This window comes from Stegodyphus dumicola, chromosome 2 (genome assembly GCF_044657685.1).
Source record: "Stegodyphus dumicola isolate Sdum_Otavi_A_Nest chromosome 2, ASM4465768v1".
NCBI classification, from domain to species: domain Eukaryota; kingdom Metazoa; phylum Arthropoda; class Arachnida; order Araneae; family Eresidae; genus Stegodyphus; species Stegodyphus dumicola.
This window is the reverse complement of record NC_140769.1, coordinates 87,675,669-87,696,152: the sequence shown is the minus strand read 5'-3', so window position 1 is coordinate 87,696,152 and position 20,484 is coordinate 87,675,669. Positions and strand designations below refer to the sequence as shown.

The 20,484-nt window shown below is 35.1% G+C and overlaps 1 protein-coding gene across 4 annotated transcripts in view; it reads left to right on the top strand.

Moving 5' to 3' along the window:
- The window catches only part of LOC118181709 (uncharacterized), an 87,606-nt gene that overhangs the window by 55,693 nt on the left and 11,429 nt on the right, over nt 1–20,484 (top strand). For all 4 annotated transcript variants that reach the window (XM_085810843.1, XM_035350904.2, XM_035350903.2 and 1 more), the window contains exons 2-4: nt 1,973–2,188; nt 5,860–6,036; nt 13,398–13,574. In XM_085810843.1, the coding sequence (XP_085666969.1) occupies nt 1,973–2,188; nt 5,860–6,036; nt 13,398–13,574 (570 nt within the window). The remainder of the gene's footprint in view (nt 1–1,972; nt 2,189–5,859; nt 6,037–13,397; nt 13,575–20,484) is intronic.

The following is a 20,484-nucleotide window of genomic DNA, read 5'->3' as shown; positions in this document are numbered from 1 at the left end:
TGCTGATGAGAGTAAATTTAATATATTTGATTCTGACGGTAGAATCTTGGTGGAGAAAACCCAGGGAAGAATTTCGCAAACACACCATTTCTTCAAAACAACAATTAAAATCGGTGCTTCAAGAAGAGTGGGGTAAAATCACTCCAGAAATCGCAAAAAAATTAGTCGAATCCATCCCAAGAAGATTAAATCATGTTTTAAAAGTAAAAGGAAATCCAACAAAATATTAAAACCTTTTACAAAGTAAAATTTTTGGATAAATATTTGATGGAAAAGTAAGTGTGCCATCACTTATGTGAGCCATTTTTTGCTCCGTTTTAAACAATTGTATTTTTATTAAATTGATATTTTAATATTTGGAGAAAATGTGTGTTATGTAATAATTGTTACTAAATTTAAGTATGAAACACACCCACAAAAATTTTTACATGTTTTTTTTTAATTTATTTTACTACAGTTTCCTTTTGTAAAGCACAAGTGTCCCATCACTTTTGTGAGACACTGTATGTGTGTGTGTATGTGAAGCATTGCTTAGTGTTCCTAATTTGTAGTATTTATTTTCTTATAATATTTTCTTTCATTGCGAGAAATTAAATTTTTTATTTATTTATGTGTAGAATTCTAGTATGCCTGCCTACAGAGAATGTAATGTGATTTAGGAATTTAAGAACCTGTTTTTCATTAATGTGAAGTTTAAAATTTTTAGAAAATAATGAAAATTGTCTACTTACTGGTATATAAGGGATTATGTTGTTACGTAGCAAAACGTTAATTTGTAAATATGGATAAAATGGATATGTTCCAGAGTATTAATTAATAAAAAAAACTTTTTTTATTTGTATAAATGCTAAAGCTTAAAAATATTTGAAAATACTGAAGCTGTATGAAATACAAGTATGAGACTGCGACGTTCTTTATCGTTGTAATAACCGGTAGAACTCGCTTACTGTATCATGATAATTTTAAATATAAACAATTTATTATACTTATTTTCAGTTACGCCTAAGCTCAGAAATGTAAATTTAAAGAATTTGATGTTAATTTACAATAATAAACAATTCATTATTTTTTTTAAAGAGAAAATAGAAATTACGCGTAGCATGGAGAACACCACAGCCAACTTGTGACGTCACACCAAATTATTTATTAAAGGTGAAATAGCTAAAGGTTTCCGGTATTGTTTTTGAAATTACAGCCTTTTAACCTTAATCATTTTTATTAATCATTTCTTAATATTTCTTTCTCTTAAAATCGTGTATAATAGTCGTAAACTTATTTCCATTATCCACGATTTCTGGTGAAATCAAGATGGCCGTCATTTTTTGAAACACGGAGTTTCGTCGAAAATCTGGATGGCAACCATTTTTCAAAACAACGTATTTCATGTGCTTTGGCGCCAAACCAAATTCGCCTAACTTTTAAGGTGGGCTATACTAAAGCTGTTTCACGGCAAATGAAGGAAGAGCAGTACTTAAAGTCCACTGACTTAAGTTCCACTGACTTCGTTAGAAAGCCAGAGATTCTGACTAGCGCACGTTCGCCTTTTGGCTACACTCTGTCCAAGCTATTACTATGCTCGGCCGTATTTCAGGCCCTTGATAGCTTCGCCGTTTAGTTAGCGTTTAAGAGGCCAACTCCTGTAGAATTTTGATAGCTTCGGCTATATCTTTTTAGTTAAGCATTAGTTACGTTTTAGTTCTTAGTATTCTTGAGTTAAAGTGGCTGTGGTTAAAGTAGAGGCTGTTCTGTACGTCCTGAGAAAGGGCCATCTGTAAACTTTATTTTGAGCAATAAAGGGTAATTAACCCTTCTTGAGTCTCTGTTCTCTGAGCTAAATCGATTATTCTCTTACCAGTTCTCAAGGTTCCACACACTTAGCTGTAAATTCTAGGTTGGAAACCCATACGTGCTTTAAAAAAATTCTTCCAATGTCTTAAGTATATCTGAATTTCATATCTGATTTTTTTTTCAGAAGCAAGTATCGATGCAAGGAGTACAGATTAATGGAAACATAACAACAGAAACTTCGAGAGCAAGGTCATGCGCCAAACCTGTAGAAAATGAAGATCCCATTTGTACCATCAATGAAAGAGTCTTTACCAGTGACGAGAAAGATTTACGACAGAAATTTCCCGATCAGAAATCTGTACTTTGGAACTTGCACTTAGAAAGGAAAGCGCTTTTGCAGGTAAGATTTTCTAGATTTTCTTATTATTTTGTACATGTGACGGATAATAATTCTTTGTTTTCGGCTTGGAAAGAAGTGAAACTGTGGTTTGAGGAATAGACTAGCAAGTGCTTTATCGCTCAATGATCAGCTGGATTTCATACTTGACAGGTGGTGATGAAAAATTATTTTCATGTATTCTTTTCTATCCCACAGTGATTAAGAATAATGTTGAATTAATGTATTTTTTAATTTTCCCCCCCTTCATTAAATATTGAAATGGGAAACTATTTCTAAGAAATCAGTTTGAGAATATTGAATTTGTATTTAACTCTTTCAAAAGCGGTGACTACCTACAGTAACCACCTTTTATATTGAACGTCTTACTCACTCGTGTGAGTGGTTTTCAAGACTGACCGTTTCTGAAGTTCCCTTGTAGCTCACTAGATGGCAATCAAGATGCAGCAATTCGTCTTCAAGAAAATGTACATCAGCCATCGAAGACAACATCACGATGATGTGCATTTTGCAGCATTAAGGAAAAGTCTGTAAGAACAGTGTAGGAATGCAGCACATGCAAAGTTGCACTCTGCTTGAAAAAGAAAAACTGTTTCCATAAGTACCATAAAAACTGATTTGTAAGGATTTTTCTGTGGGCGGTGGTCACTGACACTAACCACCAGAAGTGGTCATTTTTTCCCCACGGATCTTGGACAAAATTTGTGTAATTGTCGCAAATTATTTCATTTTAATACCTGATAGAGTAAATAGAACAACAGGTTTGCTGAAAAAGGTAATTGCCTTTTCCTGCCCTTCAAAGAGTTAAAATGAGAAGAAAATCGAACGTAAAAAATTTAAATATTTGTTGAATTTATAGTAAAATATACTAAACCCACCTAGAACTAACCGAATAAAAATTCTAAAAGTAGCCATTTCGATATACAATTATAATATTTTATTATGAAATATGTCATTACTGATTGGATGGTTTAAAGCTAAACATCATGTCCCATAAGCTCAATTATTACTTTAAAAGCTTTAAATAGTTTAATAATTATGTCAGTTAAATGTTAGTACTTACGCATTATCGCAACCACCTTAGTAGAAATAGCCAAAACTTCAAAATACAACCAGACTGTAACCATACACATAGCATTTCTTCAGGTAATGATGTGCATGATAAATATTCAGTTTTCAGTCACCATTTTAATATGCGTTATGTTTGTTGTATTCCAAGTTCCAAAGAATTTTATAGAAAAATTATGATTATTTTTTTGTCTTAAATGACTCGATTTTACATAAATATTTTTTTTTTTACATATGAATAAACTCGATTTTACAATTTGTGCTTGTAGGATATTCTTATAATAGATGAAAGAGAGGTGAAATTTCTACTGGAATACGCTATTTTATCGTAAAATCGCTAAAAGAACACAGCTTCAAATGCTTTCTCAAAGCGATTGCTACGAAATTTCCACCACAAAAACTAAAACATGTTTCTAACTAGGCTTACTGAATGTCTTTTGGAATAGGTGTACAGTTCAAACGTAGAATATGTACATACAGGGTGATCAGCGAATAAGCCCTGATTTCAAAATTAAATATCTCTACAACAAAGATCGATAGAATTATGCGGTAAACTGTACGTTTATTAGCAAAACTGTAAAAATGGTGTACAAAAGTTTAGAAAATTTAGTTACGAAAATCGTTAACAGATGGCGCTCTAATCGAAATAGCCTCTAAAAATGTAATTCGAAAAATTCGAAAGTGATCAGTACGACTGTTGGCTAGTGAAAAAAGGCTAGCGTAGAAAGTGAAATAATATATTCCATTGAACAACGTGTTTTTTTGGTTCTGGAATTTCACCGATTAGAACACAGTCCTATGGCAACACGTCGCAGTTTTCAAAACCGATTCAATGTTCCATTTGGACCCGATGCATTCGCATGCTCTTCGCGAAATTTGAACGGACTGGCAGCGTGGCTGATGATCGAAAGGGAAATGTTGGGCCTAGGCAAACTGTAGTCACTCCTGAAAATACAGCCAAAGTTTCTGGAATTTTTCAGCAAAATCCTAGGAAAAGCATCCGACGGATTGCTTCAGAGACAGGTTTAAAGTACACAAGCATGTAAAAAATATTAAAATATAGCCTACGGCGGTTTCCATACAAAATCCAAAGTCATTAGGCCATACCCATGAAAGCTGTGCAACAAAGGGTTAACTTTGCGAATCAGAATCTAACAATGGTCGACAACGACAGATTTGATGTGAGCTGCATCTGGTTCACAGATGAGGCACATTTTCATTTGAATGGAATCGTTAATAAACAAAACTGGAGATTTTGGGGTTCCAAAAATCGTCATTTGTGTGAAGAGAAAGTACTGCATTCGCCTAAAGTTACTGCATGGCCTGCGGTATGCGCCAGAGGCATTATCGGACCCTGTTTCGTACGAGAAATGATAACTACTGAACGTTACGTTACAATTTTGGAACAATTCTGGTTCATGCAAGATGGGGCTCGACCACATCGAACAGATAAAGTTTTTCACTTTCTTCATGAATACTTTGGAATAGAGTAATTGCGTTAGATTATCCGCAATTTACTGACACAGGAATAGCTTGGCCTCCATATTCTCCCGATCTGAGTCGTTGTGATTTCTTTCTGTGGGGCGCATTGAAAGACACTGTCTATCGAAACAGTCCCGATACTCTGGATGAGCTTGAATCGTTGATTGGCGTTGCATGTGATTCCATTTCCGTTGAGACATTGCAAGACGTGATGTCAAATTTCCTTGTTCGTTTACGCCACCTCATTGTTTCGAACGGTGAACATTTTGAAAAAAATTGTATTTTGATTGCAAAGGCTGCTTCACTTGAGCGCCATCTGTTAACGATTTTCCTAAGTAAATTTTCTAAACTTTTGTACACGATTATTACAGTTTTGCTAATGAACGTACAGTTTACCGCATAATTCTATCGATCTTTGTTGCAGAGATATTTAATTTTGTAATCAGGGCTTATTCGCTGATCACCCTGTAATAATATGTAATTTTTTAGGATAACATTAATTGTTCTTTCTTTTCCGCAAAATTCGCCAAACTACACCAAGGTGTTTACGATAATACGTAATAATATAAATGTTTTTAGGCTTCCGTAAAACACGAGAATATACCATTCTTGTTTAATTTTAGAACTTTACCACCTCTTAGCCTAACTCTTTTGAGTAGTCAGTATCTTCCTTAATTTATAATGTATTAGGAATTTCAATCGAATCCTAGTTTTATACCGGGATTGTGTTATAACTGATTTATATTTCACTGATAGATGTCGTCCTTAATTTATAATCAATAGAAATGGAAATTACAAAAAATCATTCTTCTTTAAAAAGTAAATTTAAAAGAGTATGTTATTCGGAAATAATTAATATTGGGAAAAATTTAGTTAACACTCATAATCAGAATAAATAATAATAATTATTTTATATGCATCTCAGTTCCTATTTTAGAGCAGTATAGAAAATGCTGAAAAACAAATGAAAATTTCTTCAGGCGTAAAGTTTGTAGAAGGAGAAGCAGATTCTGAATTTTGCAATAGTTATGACAAGATGGAAATTTTGGAAGATATTTAGGTGCTATTATGCTGTGTTTCTCTGAGATTAAAAAGGTATTTGTTTTAGTCTTGTCTAATTTCAGACGATGGATTACGATTTGGAAGATTTAGTAATGAAATGTCTTGGCCTGAAACGGGAACTTAATGCGCTTGAAGATAGCAACCGAGAGTTAAAGAAAGAAGCAAGATCTATAAGAGCAAAATATGAGGCTATGTTAGAGAAAAACAAGAGAGACAGCAACATAATCCTCGCTCTTCAGGTAGGTGATCCAGAAAACTGTGATGTATCACCGACTTTTAAACTTTGTATTTTTTTTTTTTTTTTTTTTTTTGGATTTTGTAAAAATTGCATGTAGAAAGCATGTGTTATTCTTTCTACCGGTATGCACTGAAGTCACTGCATTACATTATATACAGCGTCTAGGTTAGATTAGTTTAGGTTACCTCAATATAGAAAACTGAACAAGAGCTATCTGCTTAAGGGAAGTGATGCTTTTGTGGAGGACGTTTTAAGGAAACTAGCTGATACTTATATTGTACGTGGGGAAAACTAACTAGTAGCCAGGCCGTTGCTTGTTTGCAAACCCAGGTCGAACTCCCAGTATTCAGCGGTCTTAAATCACTTGGTAATGGAAGGGGAGATTTGTAGTCTCGTAGAAGTGCGGACTTAATTATAGACAGTTTTTTTATTTTAATTTTTAAAAAATATTTACTACTAGTTGAAACTAAATTATGAGTGAAAAAAGTAAAATATCATGGAAATTTTTTAAAAAATTGAACTTTATATTTGAGCTTCACTTCAGTTTTCTGCACAGTAGAAAACTTTCTTCATAATTAAAACTTCGGTTTGTTTGAGTACTTAAATAAGTTTGTCAGTTTGTAGAGTCATTATGATATTTTGAAGCGCGAGAATTGAAAAATGAGCAATGCCCTCGCCGGGACTCGAACCTGGACTTTTCGAATTCGCACGAGTGTGCTAACCGTTATATCTCAAAGGCATGCTGTAAGGAGGGAGAAATATCCCATTTAACGGGCGATTGGGGATTAGAGGACCCAATCGCCAAATCCTGTGGTTGAAGGATCATCATCCACCACCATTTTTAGTTCGGGCGCCGCCGTAGAAACATTAGGTTATTTTGACTCAGGAGACGTGAAAAATGAGCAATGCCTTCGCCGGGGACCTCTCGAATACGCGCCGAGTGTACTACCGTTACACCGCGAAGATATGCAGAAAGGAGGGAGAAACTACCTTATAAGTTTGGTATTCGAATAATGCATTCTCAAAAATCAATATTCCGTACAGGGTTATTCATAATTACGTGAAACATTTGAAAAATTCGTGAAACGAACGGGTATCAAATTTTATAACAATAAAAAATAACCAAACATATTCGCAAACCGTCAGTATGTCTCATTTTCTTAAATATAGCAGATATATATAAGTCACTGAGCTAATTTAATTGGATGCACAGTAGAAATGGGTGGTGTCATAATTGAATGAAAATAGTGATTAAATCTTAAGCTGTTCTGCTCATTACTGCTGGGATCGTATCCAAACCGGCTTCCTTGAGTATATCAATTAAAACTGGCCACGGACAGAAAGCACCAGATGATAATGTGGTGGTCATTTCGGTCTCCGAATGTACTAGTCTCATGTGATTTTTATTTAGAGGGGTTTTAAAAGAGCACTGTCTTTGGACTTGGACTTATTTCTAATCTCCAGGATCTTCATAAGCGTATCAAAAGCTGTGTGACCTCTGAGTAGTTTAATGATCGCGCAAGGACAACGTGAGGGTGGCAAAAATGAAATGTAATCTTTCCAATAAGAAAGCATATAAAACAAATAAAGGTAGGAAGATATATCTAAATTAACAATTTTAATAATTTGCTAAAACTCCTTTTATTTACACAATCAAACTTCCAAACTGGAGATTAAAATTTTTTCTAATGAAAAGGAAATATCCGAAAAAATGATGAGAACTATTTCTTCTAATCGAGCTAGGACACTTTGAAAGAGAGAGAGATTCAAATTTCTAAAATAAAAAAGCTTTAAAACCTCCTAAATCTCCTAAAGCTTTAAAATCTCCTAAATATTTTGTTAAAATACTTTCTTAAATACGAATTTATTTCTTATTCTTTCAATAACAATTATTTTTAAATATTTTGTTAAATTAATTTAAAAAAATTAATTTAATTCTTATTTTTATAATAATAATGCTTTCTGAATATAAATTTTACTCTTTTAAAAATATTTTGCTTTCCATCAGTGTTTTTTAGCGAGCGAAATTTTCATTTACCAGATATGATATAAGCTAGTTAATTGAAAGACCTTAAATGGCTTCCCTGGTTTTGTCCAAGCTCAAAACGTGGCTGCTTCGCTTATGTATCTAATTTGCGCTTTGAAATAAACAATCGAGACTGAACTGGTAAACACTGCGCTCAACTGAAACGGAGTATTGGCGAAATTTCAAGGTTTAAGAAGTCGACGAAAGAGACAAGGAAGCTGAATATCTCACGGCTTCCTCACAACGAGAAAAAAATATTTCGCTTGCAAAAGATAGCGACAATAAACTTGCTGCTTTTAATCCTTCATTTAATTTCGTCTTGCTATTTTTTGCATTTTTAATACTTCATTTTCAAGGCCTTTTTTTAATTATAAAATTTATAATTCGATTTTTATATATATTTTTAAACATTTTTTTAATTAGAAAAATTTGATTCGTCCTCAATCGACCTTCATTTTTTTTTTAAATATAAATTTATTTTCTTCTTCTAAAAATATTTTGCAAAATATTTTTGTTTTTTTATTATTTAAATTATTTTATTAAAAAAATTATAATTTTTATTATTTCCTTCCTTTTTTTAATTCTTTATTATTTTTTCTTCAAGGCAGTCTAATTTTTTTACTGAATTTTTTTTATATAATTTTTCCTCTTCATTTTTTAAAAAAATTATCGTGTCGTTAAAAAGTTCATTTTATGCGCGCCATTATTTTTATAAAACTTTTTATGGGCATTTTTAATCCTTCACTTTTAAGGTCTTTCAATTAACTAGCTTATATCATATCTGGTAAATGAAAATTTCGCTCGCTAAAAAACACTGACGGAAAGCAAAATATTTTTAAAAGAGTAAAATTTATATTCAGAAAGCATTATTATCATACAAATAAGAATTAAATTAAAATTTTTTAAATTAATTTAACAAAATATTAAAAAATAATTGTTATTGAAAGAATAAGAAATAAATTCGTATTTAAAAAAGTATTTTAACAAAATATTTAGGAGATTCCTCAGTCTAGGAGTCAATGTACTTAAAAATATAGCACAGATTGAAAATATATATAAAAATTAAAAATAGTTAGATTTTTGAACAAATTCTACACAAATATTTAAAAACCAATTTCTTAAGCAAAAGTTTCACAATTTCTTCTGACATGTCGGTTTTTAATATTGTTACGAAATGTCCAGACGCGGTAAGATCACTTCCCCGCAAAGCAGTTTAAGGGTTTGCCATAAAATGGCAAAGGAAGGCAGGGTTGCCACATTTGGCGAAAAATCGTCCATTTGGCGATTTTTGGGGTCAAAATTGGCGATATGCCATGAACGGATGGAGAACCTTCTGGAACGAATTCTTACCGGTTTAGCCCAGAATGTTCTCGAACACAAGTCAAAAGCTATATAAACCCTGCTGGTACGCGAAGAGTTAGTTAAAGAAAGCTAAGAACTCCCTTTCCCCCACACCTAGCTGGACGAAGGAAGACTTTCCTAATCTGAAAAGCACAGAAAAAAGTAGAGATAACAAGGAAATTGAAGCCACTGCTAAACCTAGGTATAGCGAAAATGTCAAAAGGCGAAGTTTTCAAATTCCGAAGGAAGCAAGAACTGTAACCGACTGGATACTGGATGATAAAGTACAAGATTTCCTGAGAAATATTGTTATGCTCATTGAAAGAATTCGCAAGGCAAGGATTGTTGCTGACAAACTTTCTGCAGGCTTCAGAGCTGTCACGTACATTATGAAAATTGCAGAAAATGAAAACTGATTTGTCCTGAGAATGTCACTTCTTCCTTAACTTCTTGAACAGCTTTCCCATCACTTAGTCCATCTTCGATGCTTTTTTCAACATGTTATTATTTTACAAGTCAAAATCATTCGAATTCATCACCAGGTTATTTCTCATCAACCTTAGAACTTCAAAACAACTATTCTACATGGTGTTGCGTTTTTCATTTCCTTCTGACACCAGTAGTTACGTTATTTTACTTCCTTCACGTTCGTACGGTGTTCGTATGGATTTGGAATGAATAACGACGACACTTGATGAAGTATCGAAATACACTTTATTTAGCCAATATTCATCAGGACAGCTCCAAAAACCCTTTTTTACAGTCGTCGAGGAACTACTATAAACACGCTGACACGATCAGCGACACAGCTTTCAGGTTATCAAGCTATCGCGATGGAGACAGCTTCACTGCAAAGCACCAGAGTACAGCTCCGGGCTCTGCCCGGTCGTTCTCGGAAGTCCACATACTCTCGAGACTCTCCACGCTACAACTCTCAATGCACTCGACAACGCACAGAGCACGGCTCCCGACTTTGCGGTTCAGTCGTTCCCGGAGCTGAACACGCTCTCTCGACGATGCGCTAAGGGACTCTTCGATGCACTCGACGACCCACTCGGCACTCGCTGGCCGGCTGTCAACTCGATCCTCTCCGCAGGGATTGACTCGCTAGACAAGACACACTCTCTGAGACACACACTAACTGACTGCGGACCAGCAGGGTTTATATAGCTTTTGGGCTTGTGTTCGAGAACATTCTGGGGTAAACCGGTAAGATTTCGTTCCAGAAAGTTCTCCATCCGTCCATGGTAGATAATCAATTTTGTCGCCAAATGGGCGATTTCCCTCCGAATGTGGCAACCCCGCCTTCCCTTGACATTTTATGGCAACCCTAAAACTGCTTTGCGGGGAAGTTATCTTACCGCGCCTGTACATTTTGTAACAATGGGGTAGGGCCTTCGGCTCAGGTACCCGGGTGTCACGATGCACCATTCCACTGGAGGAGAGTTAGTTAGTGTCTCGTCTAACGAGCGATCAGTTAGTGAAAGTCCATCGAGTTGACAGACAGTCAATGAGTACCAAGTTGGTCGTCGAGTGCACTGACGTCTCTTAGTGTATGGCGGTTAGTGCATCGTCGACAGAGTGTGTTGAGCTCCGGGAACGACTGAACCGAGGAGTCGGGCGATGTACTCTAGTGCACTGTCGAGTGCATCGCGAGTTGTAGCGTGGAGAGTCTCGAGAGTACGTGGAGTTCCGAGAACGACCAAGCAGAGTCGTGAGCTGTACTCTGGTGCTTTGAAGTGAAGCTGTCTTCACCGTAATAGCCTGATAACCCGGAGGCTGTATCGCTGATCGTGTCAGCGTGTTTATAGTAGTTCTTCGACGACTGTAAACGTGATTTTGGAACTTTCCTGAAAAATACTGTCCAATTAAGTGTGTTTTGATACTTCATCGAGAGCTGTTGTCATTATTCACTCCAAATCCGCACGAATCCCGTACCTACGTAACGTAAACGAAGAAAAAAACGCAACAATATGATCTCACATTTTTTTATCGATACATTTAAATATGAAAGATTCTGAAAGAGTTTGATATTTAAAAACTTCATTCTAGACTTAATTCTAATTCTTCATTCTTCTTCATATCTTTTAAGCATTTTCTGATAATTTTTGATGTCTAGAAATTAATATCAAAATTTAATTTATCCGAAATTTCTGCAATGAAACTGTCACTTAAATTTTGAATTTCTGAACTTTTTTACCAATCTACTTTAGAAGCATTTTCAATAATAAACTTTTCAGATAACATCTGTTATCTAGAAATTTTCTCCCAATGAAAAAGATGTTAATCCTCGATGATAAATTTTTTTGTTTATCTTAGATATGCACAAATATTATGCCAATTTGCTTTGTATTAGGAAATACAAAATCCTGATAGTACCTGATATTTTAAATTAATTCTCTGATGTATAGCATTTTCAAAATTTCCAATCAAATTTTCAGATAGTTTATTTACCCTCGAAATTTCTGACCTATTGATATCTATTTATATAGTATAATTTTTATTTTTTTGGAAGCAGGCAAGATGAAAAATTAGCAACTGCCTTCGCCGGGAATCGAACCACGAACCTCTGAAATACCGGCTCAGAGTGCTGACTGCTACACCACGAAGGCACGCTAGGAAGGTGGGAGAAATACCTTATATACCCCCTTTTAAAGGACGACTGGGGTTTTTAGGGGACCCAATCGCCTCCTGGGTGAGAAGAATCATCATCCAGCACCCACTGTAGAGAGCCAAATCCTGGGTGTGGAGAAACCTCATCCAACACCCTTTTAGTTCGGGCGCCACTGTAGGAACATTAGGCATTATTTTGAAGGTCGGAGAGAGGAAAAATTAGCAACGCCTTTGCCGGGAATCGAACCATAGACCTCTGAAATAAGGGCTCAGTGTGCTAACCACTACACCACGAAGGCACGCTAGGAAGGCGGAAGAAATACCTTATAAGGTTATTAATTTATTTTGCACTCGCTGTCGAATGTAGCGAATTCCCAGAGTGTTGTCTGTCGTAAAATATATTCTTTAATTTATCTTTTTAAATTAATTAATTTGCTAACAATGCGTTGTAATAGCGTGAAAATAACGACCTTTGATTTACTTTATATGCGCCCTTACGCTCATCCGATTCTCAGTCTGTTGCCATTCATCAAAGCATAAGATCTTTAATTTATCTTTCAAATTTAATAAGTCTATTCTTGATTAACAAAATTAGAGACTCAGCAGAAATAAACAGGTTTCTTAATGATTGAAATATTTATTTTGCTTTTCTTAGTAATGCAACTAACTAACTGATACAATTTGAAATGCATTTAATGTATAGTAATCCAACTGATTAATTTTGACAACATTTGTAGGCTTTTTGCAATTATTGTGTTGTGACTTGTCTCACTTATTTGACAGTAACATCAGAACAAGCCCACGAAATCCATCGTGGCAAAGAGTGCAAGATTTTCGTTGGCAAGAGCTTTGAGCACCATACCAGTGACAAACGACTTCGCTCCGTTACGGCCCCCAATTTTGATGGAGAGCTCCTCAGGGGAACGGGACCGAAGGTCTCTTCCCCCCCTCTACCATTAGCCTCTCTAGAAGGCTCAAGGCTGGCCTATATTTAGAGTGTCCCATGCCGCACGGACACTATACATTTACAAACATCGATGCCTTTTCCGGGGTTCGAGCACGGTCCTTTTGGTACCGCAATAGGTTCCTCTAACCATTATACTATCTGGGCGGCTTTTACAATTATTTAAAAGATGCTATAATGACAACATTTGATAGCAAAATCTGTTACTGCATTACTGAAAAATTTTTAATTGCTTAAAATTTTTATGGTGTACATTTGAAAAAAAAAAAAAAAAAAAAAAAAAAAAAAGAAAATTACTGGTAAACTCTTCTTTGAGATGTTAGACTGTAAACTAAGTCTTCAGTTTTCTAATTTATTTTATTTTAGACCATAAATAGAGGCAATTAGTACATGTGCTCTATATCAACTTTCATTGCAGAATTCTGAGCAAAAGCTGAAACAAGCTGTAAAGGAAAAGTTACATCTTGGACATGTTATGGATAATTCTCATCAGCGGAAGATGCAGCTATGCGTAGAAAACCGGAGACTGGAAAACGAAAGGAACCGGCTAGTACGCAGATCACAAGCTGATAATAATCGCATAGTCAAAATTCTTGTGAGTATTATGCGAAATTTAAGCTAATATTTAATGATTTGCAAGTTCGTGAGGAGATCGTTATTCAAGCTGTAAGCTATTTTATACAATTAATGTATTGTTATCATTTAAGTTTTTAGCATAATTTCTTCTTTCTGTATTCCTTACCAGAATGCAAAACATGTGTTTGTGCATTGAAGCTGAAGGTTCTAAATGTTTAGATAACAGCTTCTGGCAGCTGTATCTTGTTGTTAATTACTCTGGCTAGCTCTGCTTAAAAAATATTATGGTTTTAGAACCTTGCTTGTCGATGTTTTAAAATACGCCGGTAAAATTCTGAGTCAGCTTAAGTAATATGTTTTATGTGTAGTCTTAGACTACGTTACCTACGTTTGAATTTAACTGTCTGTTATGTTAATTTAAATATCCACAAGTAGGGGAATTTTTATCTGTAACAGTTGTTCCCTTTCTATTTAATTTAAAGACCAAATAAAAAAACCTTCTTCAGTATTTTTTGAGTTGTTTAAGTCATAAATCATTATCATTCTAGTAGGTCTGCATGACTTAAGCTTCCGGTTAATCTTAGAAAGTAATCTTGTTAATATTTCTCTTGAATACAAAGAAATACCAGTTCATTGAGAAGTATTTGGGATATTTATTGTAACCATTCAGGCTTGCTGATGAAAAGACAACAGAAGGCTGTTATTATAACTCGAGTGGAAGACCAACGCTGAATTCGCAATAAAAGCTTCTGCCTCTCCCCCCCCAGACCGGACATTTACACAATATAAGAAAATACAGGCAAATTTATTCAATATATACATAAAGTTATTAAGTTTTATGCCTGTTACATGTCATTTCACAGAACTTTAGTTCAGTTAAATATAAAATGGTAAGATCTTCTGAGACTACAAAAATATACACCACATCAATTTCACAATATTTCTAAAAATTACCTTACATTGTAGGCTTCCCATTAGCTGACTAACCAGTTATTTTAATTTTGGTAGCTTTTGCGAATTTCCTTATTTCCCCTCACATTTCCTCGCCAGGATGCAAATTAAGTAGGTAAAGGAGAGTATTTAAATGGGTGAAACGGAAAGGATAGATGGTGATTTCCCGCTAGAGTGGCGCACGTTTGCTATTTTGTCCTCCAGCTATTAATCTTAGTAGCGGCTACGCATTCTAGCTGTTTAGTTGGTCTATCGGCTGTGTAGGTTACTGAGTCAGCCTGTTAGATTAAATTAAATTATGCAGTCTAACATTACTCCTTACCTTTTGCATTTATTGTTTATCTTTACGTTTTCACTGCAAGTAGTCGGTGCTATTGCAGGCACAAAGTCCGTGCTTTTTTATTAAAGAGTTTTGATAAATAAAAAAGGCTTTTTACATCCTTTTCTTGTCGTATTCATCTTCATACTTGTGCAAGAATTCGCCAGGCTGAACTTTGAGATTCTAGATAAATAGCATGAAAGCTAAGAAAGGCAGACCTTATCACTGGCGCTAGAAAAAATCCGGACCAATGGCCAACTATGAACCAAATTATTCGCTGACCCCGTCAACGTCGCAGACCCCACCGGCTCCTGTAAACCCAATGGAAATGTTTGGTTTCCTTGTATACAAAATGCGGGCCTTCATGAAATCCGCTGTGACATTAGACGGAAGAACGTCGGTCACCAATTTCTTAGAACAGCTGGACAATCACGTTTTTGCTGTACCCGGTCGCGAATGTGCAAAAGATAACAATAGCGACCACTGCCCTACGAGGACAGGCACTAAGCCACTGCCCTACGTGGACAGGCACTAAGTTCAAAGGGATCTGAAAATTTTTACTGGGAGAAACAGACAGTCTGGAATATACGTTTGAAAGATTCAGAAATGCCCTTGTGAAAGCATTCTCTGTGGTGAAAGAAAGAGCAAAGCTCGAATCCGAATTGTACGGCAAATACCAATATAATGTCGAGAAGTTAACTAAATTCATTTTAAGGAAAATTCCACTTATTAAATTACTGCATGAGAAAAGACCAATACCGAAATTATCCAGGTTAATTTGCACCCACTATTGCCCCAGATTCAAGACTTTATTGAATTGAGAAACCTCAGTACGTTGCAACAGTTGTTTGAGCTGGCGGTTAAATCTGAAAGTTGGAGGGTAGCTGAAAGTGAGTATTTCGGAAACTAAGCTGTAGCTTCGACAATGATGCACTGAAGGCGGTAGTTGAAACTCACCTTCGATAAACTCTAAAGAAAGTGACGAAAATAAATTAGTGTGCACTATTCAAGTTTCCCATCGCTGGCGAGAATTTAGAAAAGTCAAGAAGCCTAATAAATGGGATTTCCACGAAATCACTGATAAACGTGTCGCCTTCATGTTTTCAATCCTATACCGTCCCGGAAAATAAATGTTCCGTTTTGATCTGAATGGGGATATGTGACGTAAAGTGGATTTTGTATGATAATCATTGCCGGTTTTCTCAATGGTTAAATTCAGATAAAGCTCCAAAATACAAGCCGAAATTGAGCCTCCATCCGAAGAAAATAATGAGGCTGTTTGGTTGCAAGAACTGGTATTCTTTTTTGAAATGCGGGTGAAAGCATTAATGATCAAACATACCTCAGCTGAAGTGAATGAATCTGAATTTGCACGATAAGTGGCCTAAATTGGTCAACAGAGATGAAATTATTCTGTTTCACGAAAATGTACAACAATATACATCATAAAGAATTAAAAAGTACAGAAATTGCGGTCTGGTGCTCGTCGACGACATTTACCAGTGGGAGAATCTTCAGCAATGAGGCCGTTGGGAGAAACACCCTTCAAGGAATTTCTTAATTCCAGAGCATCGACTTTCTATGAAACTAGCATAGATGCATATATATAGGGTAGTCATAAAAACCTTCGCTTTTATATAAACCCCTAATTGCCTATCCGCCAACAGATACTGTTATTTGAAAGTATGCGCTCGAGATTGTGATGATTTTAAACAATACATATCTCACGGTTACGGTTATAGCTCCTCATTGGCATTATTTAAATTTCATCTATGGTTTTACTGCTTTAGAGCTTAACGGTTCACCAAATTTATATTTTTTTTACCTTGAAGTAATTAAATTGTTTACTTATATTAAGGATTATTAGGTGCTTTTATAATTTAATTTTTGTCTCATTCACAAATTGTTATTATTTCTAATTGGCTGAAGTTTATTTCGATTCGATAAACACCTCTGCTATTAAATATGTTACTGCTTTGTTCTTTCTTTTTCTTTTTACTGTTTCTTTTTTTTAATATTTCGTATCATCTTTTCTGTACATTGTGTAATCAGGATATTGATTGTTACAGAAAATGTGAATCTTCAGTGCTGGGCCAATAAATGTTTTGTGAGGCATCTTTCTATAATAAGATGATTTTCAAACTTTCTTGGTCTGGGCAAATCTTTACAAGATTCAATTTCTTTTGTTATGCTTTTAATATTACCCATTTAATGTACATTAATTATTAACACGTCCTTTAAAAATAATTATTTTATAACGGTAATATTTCTTTCGCTTAATCATTTAATATCTTTTGATCGCACATCACCAGTAGCCGAGAAGTTAAGGCTATTCATTGAATGCTAAGTACTCGAGCCGGGTTCGACCGCAGAGGAACTGGCTGTCTGCATGACCGATTTGTGTGATTTCTCCATATGTAATATGAATACTAAACAGTTTCTTTATAAAGTACTCTACAGAAGCTCATTAGGAAGATTGCCGTCGTGTGTGTTCCGGTTTGATTAGAACGGTGTTGAGGTTTGATAAGAAACTCTTCTCTGCCTCAGACTGGCAACAGTGAGAACTTGACTTTCGACTCGTTTGATGCAACTCGAACATTGCTAATGAGATGTAACATAAAATTAGATTAATTTGTTTAGTATTTTAATAAAACGTTTTTAAAACTAGGTTGAGTATTTTGATCATAGAATCATAATTGAACCACCACTTATAGGAAATTAGATACGTCGCAGATGCGCAGTTAGATGCATAGGCAGCGCCATTATTCTGTTCGATTAGTGTACATTAGTGCGTGCAGTGTGCTTTATATACAAATAAGCCCGCATTTCATTGATGACACCTGTGGTAAAGAGATACGACCGCTGAACGATTGTAATTTAACGCGGACTCTAAGTTCGACAAATAAGCTGGCTGCATAGAAAATTTATGGTTTTACCGATGTGTAATGTAAATAGGAGCCAGTTTGGATTAAAACATCTTTCACGAAGGTATTCGCCCCCTTAGGTAGGCAGCCTTGGTGTGCTCTGCCATTATCTAATGAATCCAATTACTAATTCGTTCGGAGAATTTACGACAGAGGATTCTCGAAATCGCATTTTGAAATTCTGGTAAGTCACAAATAATGATGTGTCGATAAGCACCGTATTTTTCACAGTTTTAAAGGCTGATCCGTATAAATTCCGCATCAGTTTGTTATTATTAGTATGTAATTTTAGATAAAGCACCTGTATCCCCCATACCCACAAATGCTGAACTCTTTAAACTGAATAGTCTTCGTTTCAAATAAAATATCCAATAATGAAATTAAGGAAATGACATGATACAGTTTATTGGTATTTTTCCTCAAAATTTCTTATCATTGCTTTTGATTTTTATATTTTAATCACAAAGCAATATTCAAAATTCATAATAAATGTTTATCAAAGTAGTATAATGTAAATTTAGTACATGAAGTAGGTATATATAGATATTAAATTTTCGTGTACGAAATACACTAATTATATTGCTTCATATAACCTTGATAATAGATTTTTGCGAGTGTACTTATCTCACATTCATTTGATTTTGTATTTTAATAAGCAATAGGAGGGCCAACAGTGAACGAATGATTAAAGCGAATCTTTAGTTCTCAGTTAGATGCACAGATCTTTTAGCAATTTGTTTCGATATGAAATGTAAGTTCGAACTAGTTTTCTTGGTTAAGACTTCTACGAAGACATTCCTGCTTGGGAAAATAGCTTCAGATGTTTTACTATAAATAATAAGGATGTATTGAGCTTCGTTTTTAGCATTAAAATTTTTATATTTAACAGGATGTCCAGATTTTGAAAGCTGCTTTTCAAGTATCTTCATTAATATTTTAGCGTAATATTTGCATAAAATCTAAAATCAAAGTCTCTCAGATCCTGCTAGATTGACAAGCGACTTATCGCTTTAGTCTGAAGCAAATGACAAAGCCTTAGAAAGGTTAAAATAATCTTTTATTGAACTCTGGGAACTCTTTAAATCAACATAAGGCACCACTTGTGATACAGAAAATAAATCCGTTACTTGCGAGTATTTAAAATAATACGAAGTTAAATTCAAATTTAGGTAACGTAATCTGAGATTATGCCTAAAACAGACTGGCTCAAATAACAACCGGCACGTATTTAAATGTCGGCTAACACAATGGGTGAATCCCCCGAATAACTTCGAAAGAATTGGCAATAATAGGTAATTGCAGTGCGAGGCTCTCAGAAGCAGGCCCGCGCCGACAATAGGTGCAAGGTCGTGCGGTGCACAACGGTGCCGGGTAAAATCATTAAAACAAGCACTTCGTCTCGCTGCCTGTCTGAACGAGAAAATTCCTTTGAACGTCCTCCGATGGTCGACTCAGGTAAAACCTGGGAAGTACTGGTTAGGATTTGTTCTCGGCCACGGGTGTTTAAAATCAGTCTCCAAAGGACTGGAGTCATCGCTGGCGATGGCTGCTTCAGGCTCGACAGGGACCGTATGGTACTGTCTTGTCTGTTCTGTTGGTTGTGGTGGAGCTACATGGTCAGATATTTATGGTTGGCGTCTTTGAACTGCTTGAGGTTTCCAGTGGGCGTCGGGAGCCTCAAAACTGCATATTCATATCCTTCCTTGGTTTCTCCCTGGGGGCGCCTAAAGCCGTTACCATGACGTTGTGTTAGTAGCCCGGTCTATCTGACAGTGTTTAAGTGACTTCGTTCTGCTGTCCGGGTTTGGGTCCTTTTTTGATGGCAGATGTTTTTACCATCCCTCCAGAAAGCGGACGTGGAATGTGAGTTACTAAGTATTCCTGTTGACTTAGCTTAGTCTTAGCACGTCTGTTTGATTGGTAAATATTCTAACTGTAATAAAAAATTAGTTGCAGCATTAGAAACATGTGTATTTTTATGGTATGATGATTGGTATATAATATGTGCTGAATAATTATGTATTTTATGTCTATTTTAATTGGGAATTAGTTCCTGTTTTCCATTAGACGTTTTATTTTAGAATATGTGCTTTATATTGTTGGAATACCGGTCAATTTGTATTGACTGGAACTGTTTAAAAAATCTGTAGTTTTGCACAATTTAGAATTGTATTGAAAAATTTAAGAATTAGTTTCCTTTTTTTATCATCTGGGAGCCAAGTCATTATTTACAAAACATTTGCTTCTGTGGATAATAGTAAAATAGTGTACATATTACAATGAAATTCCCAATTGCAATTTCATGTTTGTCTTGTGGATAATTGCGACACAGTGTGCAAATTGCTATGGACGCACATAATGAGGTGTGCTAACTGTTAAGGACACGAAGTTATGATGTATCAAAGTGGACAAGTAGTATTTACTTGAACGATGAATTTAACAAAAGTGAACATAGAATATCCTACACAACATCATATACTTTAGGCTATGGAACAATCAATTGCCTGAACTGATGTGACTTGCTTACTCTGTGGATAACTGCAAAAATAATACGGACACACATCATTAGGTGTGTAACTGATAAGAATATTAAGTTATGATGTATTGAAGAAGACATAGGTTTAAAAACTGGTTAATATATAAGTTCCACTCTCCACAACATAGATCCTATCCATGACAATGTAATTATTAATTGATCGTATATGTATTTTCATACGGATTATTATGTAACAATT